Source organism: Portunus trituberculatus, chromosome 10, assembly GCF_017591435.1.
Source record: "Portunus trituberculatus isolate SZX2019 chromosome 10, ASM1759143v1, whole genome shotgun sequence".
Taxonomy (NCBI): Eukaryota; Metazoa; Arthropoda; class Malacostraca; order Decapoda; family Portunidae; genus Portunus; species Portunus trituberculatus.
This window is the reverse complement of record NC_059264.1, coordinates 591,946-598,053: the sequence shown is the minus strand read 5'-3', so window position 1 is coordinate 598,053 and position 6,108 is coordinate 591,946. Positions and strand designations below refer to the sequence as shown.

At 47.8% G+C, this 6,108-nt stretch overlaps 1 protein-coding gene across 1 annotated transcript; it reads right to left on the bottom strand.

The window, feature by feature from the left end:
- Positions 1 to 1,680, bottom strand: LOC123502020 (la-related protein 6-like). Its single transcript, XM_045251171.1, has one exon. It carries the CDS (start codon positions 1,598 to 1,600, stop codon positions 131 to 133), a length of 1,470 nt encoding a protein of 489 aa, XP_045107106.1. The 5' UTR covers positions 1,601 to 1,680; the 3' UTR covers positions 1 to 130.
- Positions 1,681 to 6,108: the final 4,428 nt, after the last annotated feature.

Here is a 6,108-nt window from a genome sequence, read left to right as displayed (position 1 = left end):
CAAAGTTATATCTTTATTACGCAGTAGCATAATGTTGTATACGTAATATCAGATGCATGGTTATAATGTATAGTGCGTATACGAGCGTGACAGTGACGGCAGCAGCAGCCAACGTCTGTGCAGTGCGTCCTCAGGCCTTCAGGATGATGGGTGAGCGGCGCGGCAGGAAGCCTGTGGAGCCGTCAGGACCGCGCGGCAGGCGTAAGACGTTTTCGGGCAGAATCATGGAGGCCTCGTGGCGGCGGCGCAGGTTAGGCGACGCCAGAGGGGAGGAGAGGGGTGTGGAGGAGCCAGACAGAACCCGCCGCCTGAGCCAGGGGCTGAGGGGCGGCACTGGGGCGTCACTATCCTGGGAGGAGCAGGAAGGCATGGTAGTGATGTGGCGACGACCCTGGAAGGGAGAGTCAGAGGGAGGGGAGCAGGGGATGGCGCGGCGGCGGGGCAGCGGGGAGGTGCAGGGCGAGGTGTAGCGCGGGTACAGGTCCTGGGGGCGCTCCTGCTCGGGGGAGGAGCTGGGGGTGGGAGCCCCGCGGCGGGGCGAGTAGGGCGAGGGCGGTGAGGACTCGGGCGAGGACTGCTGCTGGTGGCCTCTGATTCGCCTGCCTGACTTGGGCGAGGGTGACGGGACGAATGGAGACCTGAGGCGTGGGAAGGGCCGCACGCGGCTCACGGGGGATGGCGGCTCAGAGTAGTCAGAGTTGCTGTAGTAGGCGCTCTCGCCCTCTGCCTGGCTCTTGATGTGCAGGAAGGAGCTGCCGTAGCCGCCGTCCCCGGGGTCACGCTTCTTGCGGGCCACCTCCAACACCTTGAGGCCACACTCAGGGGTGTTCAGCATGGCGCGGAAGGCCTGGCGGGCGTGGTGCACCTTCTCAAACTCCACGAGGGCGCAGACAGTGGCGCTGATGCCCGGGTGGTCTCGCTCCACCTGGCGCACTTCTGCCAGGTGGCGACCACCGGGTTTGTGCATCTGCAGGGACACCATCTCGCCGAACTTGCCAAAGAACTCGGCCAGCGCGTTCACATTGGCCAGCTCGCGAGAGACGTCCGCGGCCAGCAGGGTGCGGAAGGGCCGGGTGTCCTCGTCCAGTTCAGGGGGCAGCGCGTGGCGCCGCCGCACCTTGGTGGCCTCAGGGTTCAGCTCCAAGACCTGTGAGTCCTTGAGTGCGTACGCCACGACGCGCCAGTCCTTGGTGAGGTGCTTCACCTTCTTGTATGTGGCGAGCAGCTTGAGGGAGACGTAGCCCTCGCGGTGCTTGGTGACGTGCTTCAGCATGAACATGTCCTTCACCAGGTTATGCTCGCTCAGGTAGTACTCCACCAGCTCCTGCACGCGCCGGCACACCTCAGGCTCCGGTAGCTCCAGCGGCGGCGCCTCCTTCTCAGTGGGCTCTTCCGAGGAGTCAGACACGGGGGTGAAGCAGGTGGGCGAGGGTGGCTGCTCCGCCACGAGGGCGTCCTGCCCCAGCTCTGTGGGGTCGATGTTGATGACCGGCATAGCGGGCGCCAGCACCTCCTCGTCAGTGTCTGTGTACTGGGAGCTCCCCACGTCACTCTCGTAGGGACCCTCGCCCACTACGTACTTGGAGAGGAGGCTGAGCATTACCTGAGGCGGCGGCGCGGCGGACACCTTCACACAAGCCCTGCTTTATGGCACTGGCACCCTCTGAGGCCCCGCGCTGCTCTTATACCTCGCTACACACTCACTTGAGGGGCGTCGCTCACCTCCACGGTCTCCTCCTTAGTTCCTGTGTGTGTGTGTGTGTGTGTGTGTGTTATGTTATGGCCTATAGCGCCTGTAGGCACACTTGAAGAGAATGTGGGAAGCGCTGTTCAGCTTCCGCCCATTAATGGCGCTGGCAATTTTATTTATAGTGGTATTCATATTAGGCCCATATCACCACCCACCTGGGTATCATGGTGACATGTAGGTAACTTTAAACCACTCGACAAATGGCAGTGTCTAAGGCTGTACGTGGTGGGATTCGAACCTACGCGTGTACGTCTGCCCGATCCCACACTCACCACCTTATCCACCAACACCTCCCATGATGTGTGTGTGTGTGTGTGTGTGTGTGTGTGTGTGTGTGTATTTACCTAGTTGTATTTACCTCGTTGTATTGTACAGGGTTCGAGCGGGGCTCATAGTGTCCTGTCTCCATATCTCCATTTATGTCATTTTTCCTTTTTTTTTTTTTTTATTTATCTTTTTTTCATATATAAGGGGGATGCGCGAACGCAATCCCCCCTAACAAAAAATTCGCACTCGAGTTAACCACATTTGTGTGTGTGTGTGTGTGTGTGTGTGTGTGTGTGTGTGTGTGTGTGTGTGTGTGTGTGTGTGTACTCACACGTGTAAAGCTTTGTATTCAGGTGCAGGGCGTTAAAAGGAATAAACGGAAGCAACTCACAGAAACCAATCTCTCTCTCTCTCTCTCTCTCTCTCTCTCTCTCTCTCTCTCTTTCTTTTGTGTCTATCATCAGTTATCACGCTACCAAAAGAGTCGACTCGGTAACACTTTTTCTTTACAATTCTCATATCCAGCTCTCTTTTCTACCCACAGCAGTTTTCAAAGATCGGTATCAAAGGCATTTCTGCTGTTGATTACGTAAACCCACGATACACTAGAACCATAAGAAGAGAAAAATACCCTTAAAACCCACGTAAATTTAATCTATAGATTTTTTTTTTTTTTTTTTTTTTTTTTTAATAGTAGAGGTGCGGGGCAGGGGTACACTTCAGAATATAGACATAAAAAAGCTAATGTTAACTTATGTGTTGTCCGTAACGTGTTTGTAGGTCATAGATTAACTTATAGTAAACACATTCAGGTTATCTAGAAATCTGCCACGAAGAAGCAAGGGGTTGAACGCACGGGCTAGGCTTCGCTAACTCCCTTCCGGAAATATACAGGAAGCCCTACGTAAAGAAGGCGGTGGTGTGGGAGGGCCTGGGAGGGACTAGGATTGTCTGAGTCTTGGCAGTGACCCCGAGAGTGACAGTGGCAGATGCGCAAGTCCTGAGCTTTGTAACTTTGGAGCTGTTTATAAACACGAGTACGCGTAAAGACGAATGGAAAGGAGGTAATATCACGTGTGGTTATTCCAGGAGTGCATGGGCGAACTTTTCAATGCATGGACCATATTAAAAGTTCGAGATTTTAATTGGGTAGCATATATTAACCCCAAATATTTGACATTTAAAACACAAAATAAAGGCTGGTAAAGAAAATCAGCTCTCACGCATAACGGGAAGAAAAATTCTAATTATTATTCGGCGTTGCTTGTTGATTTTCTCTTTACCTCGGAGGGCGGCGGATTTTAAAGAATTAAATAATCCTCAAATTAAGTCATCACAAGGGAGCGCCCCTCCAATGAAGTCATTTATCCTGCTGCTAGGCAACAAAGGCCATATAGCTGCTAGATGTCATTAGTGGGGTTCGAATCGATGCCCCGCAATCTACCACCATCGTGGCAGAATGCGGCGCCTTAATCCGCGTGACCACTAAAGACACATCGGAGGGCGGCGGGCAGCATGTGGCCAGCGCGCCCTAGTTTGCCTACACCTGAGGGTTATTCTTTAATTCTTTTGTTTATATGTGTTTTTTGTTGTTGTTTTGTATTATGTTTGTTTATGTAGTTAGTTATATATGGTTCGTGTGTTTCTTGTTGTGTTTCGTTGACTAGTTTTTTTTCTTCTTTTTCTTTATCTTCATCTTCATCTTCATAATTTTCTTCTTCCTTTTTCTCCTTCTTTTTCCCTTTATTATTATTATCAGAAAATGGAGAGAATTAATTCCCATTCTTTTCTTTACTCGTTTTCTTTCTTTCTTTTATTATTTTCATACGGCTACCTACTATGTAATCTAACTTTTTTCACTTTTTTTCCCGTCCCTTAATTCTTACCTTATTTATTTTCAATTTAATGCCTAATTGATTTACTGCTTTTAGTTGAGCTCATTAGTTTACACTTTTTTTTTTTTTGTGCAAGAGAGAGAACGCTGCCAAGGGCAACAAAATGTTAAAAAAAAAAAAAAGGCCCACTGGAGCTGCAGGTTCCCTAAAAGGTCCAAAGAGTCGTCCAAAAGCAAGGGACAAATGTCTCGACACCTCTCTTAAAAGAAATTAAGTCGTAAGAAGATGGAAATACAGAGCCAGGGAGTTCCAGAGTTTACCAGTGAAAGGTATGAATGATTGATAGTACTGGTTAACTCTTGTATTAGGGAGTTGGACAGAATAGGGATAAGAGGAAGAAGAAAGCCTTGTGCAGCGAGGCCGCAGGAGGAGGGGAGGCATGCAGTTAGCAAGATCAGTAGAACAGTTAGCATGAAAATAGCGATAAAAGATAGAAAGAGATGCAACATTTCGGCGGTGAGAAAAAGGCTGAAGACAGTCAGTCAGAGGAAGGGAGTTCATGATGTTTCTTTCCCGTACACTTTCGAGTAAGCGGAAGTAATTTTTTTTTTCTTCCTGTTTTTTCTTCATTATTTAAGCAGCCATTCTTCCAACTAAACACGTGTTTGGGCGACATACAGCCTAACCCAACACACACACACACACACACACACACACACATACACACACTAAGACTTCCGCTACACAATCTCGTGAAAAAGAAGCCAACGTTAAGACATTCTCACCTCCCATTATGGCGTCGAGAGACGCAGTATAAGGCGAGACTGGCTGGGGGAGGGGGAAGGTGGGACGGGGAGGATGGTGGTTCTTGGTCGGGGTCAGCTAGGCTGCGGGGAGGTGGGATGGGAAGGCTGTGAGAGGTCATTCTAGGTCCCTCACGTGCAAGGCGCCTCACGAGTCACCGAGCATTACATGACATACTTTCTGCAGCAACACACACACACACACACACACACACACACACACACACTTCTTGGGGTTGGCAGAGGGTAAAATAATGAGGCTAAGTAGTCGTAGTAGTAGTAGTAGTAGGTGTTGTTGTTGTAGCAGCAGGAGGAGGAGAAGGAAGGGGAGGAGGAGGAGAGATGATGATGAGGTTAATAATAACAATAATAATGATAACTAATAATAATATCAATATCAAGAATAAGAATAATAAGAACAAGAGATTAGCAAACAAGGTTTACACGTTAATAACTGAAGGAACACTCTTGAGGTGATGGGAACAATAATCATATTTGTTTACCAACTACTTAATTCTTTATTCATTGATCTAATGGATAGACAGATAAATAGACAAACAGACAGACTAACAGAAAGGTAGACAGACAAATAGGCAGAAAGACAGACAGACGTTCCGAAGTGATGCCCTATCAATACTTTTTTATTTATTTATTTATTTATTTTTTTTTTTTTCCGTTTCTACCTAGGTATCCAGTGAGCAAACGTGCCGCGGCCCGTCACGACTCACGAGACTGGTGACACACAAGAAGCATCAATAGACCATACTGTTAAGGTTGTCTCTCTCGTTCAATTAATTCAACCTTATAGTATATTTCTTCTATGCTTTCTTCTGTTTAGTTTAGATCCCTTCTCGCTGCTTTTAATTAGTCTTTTCCTTGAGTTTCTGTGACTTACCATTCTTTCGCTCTTTTTGAATTTGTTCTCGTCTTTCGATGTCATCTTCACTGAGGTATATTTTGAAACAGTTCCCAGCGCTCCTCCACTGCATTCAAAAGCCTGTAGTTCAAGTCACGCGTGTTTTTGTTTTTCTTTATGATTTTAATGTGAGAAATTAGCAAGATTTTGACATTATGAACAGGGAAAACACCCGTGTGAACACAACTAACCAGTCATCTCTATAGCCTCTGAAATTAGTCGTGATGGGAAAGTGTTTCAGAATACGGACAATAAATTTGAACCTGTTCATCCTAAAGTCTTCCTCTTCACAATGATATCGCCGCCACGTGTATATGACAACTATTAAGCAGAAAGACTTTCCTTTTATAAACGTAGCGACGAGATATGATCGCAATTGTCTCGCTTATAAAGCCTCGGGGCGAGACAAGAGGACACTCCCTCATGACAAATAATGGTGGGAGGCACCAGTAGTTTAGAATAGCTTTCCTTTGAATATCGTTCTCCATGTTGTGTTTTAACTCACAATTACTCAGTTACTCACAGTCACAGTTGACC

Bases quoted from the DNA above. Each gene is read 5' to 3' on its own strand.
- LOC123502020 (XM_045251171.1), bottom strand. From the start codon at position 1,600: ATGCTCAGCCTCCTCTCCAAGTACGTAGTGGGCGAGGGTCCCTACGAG.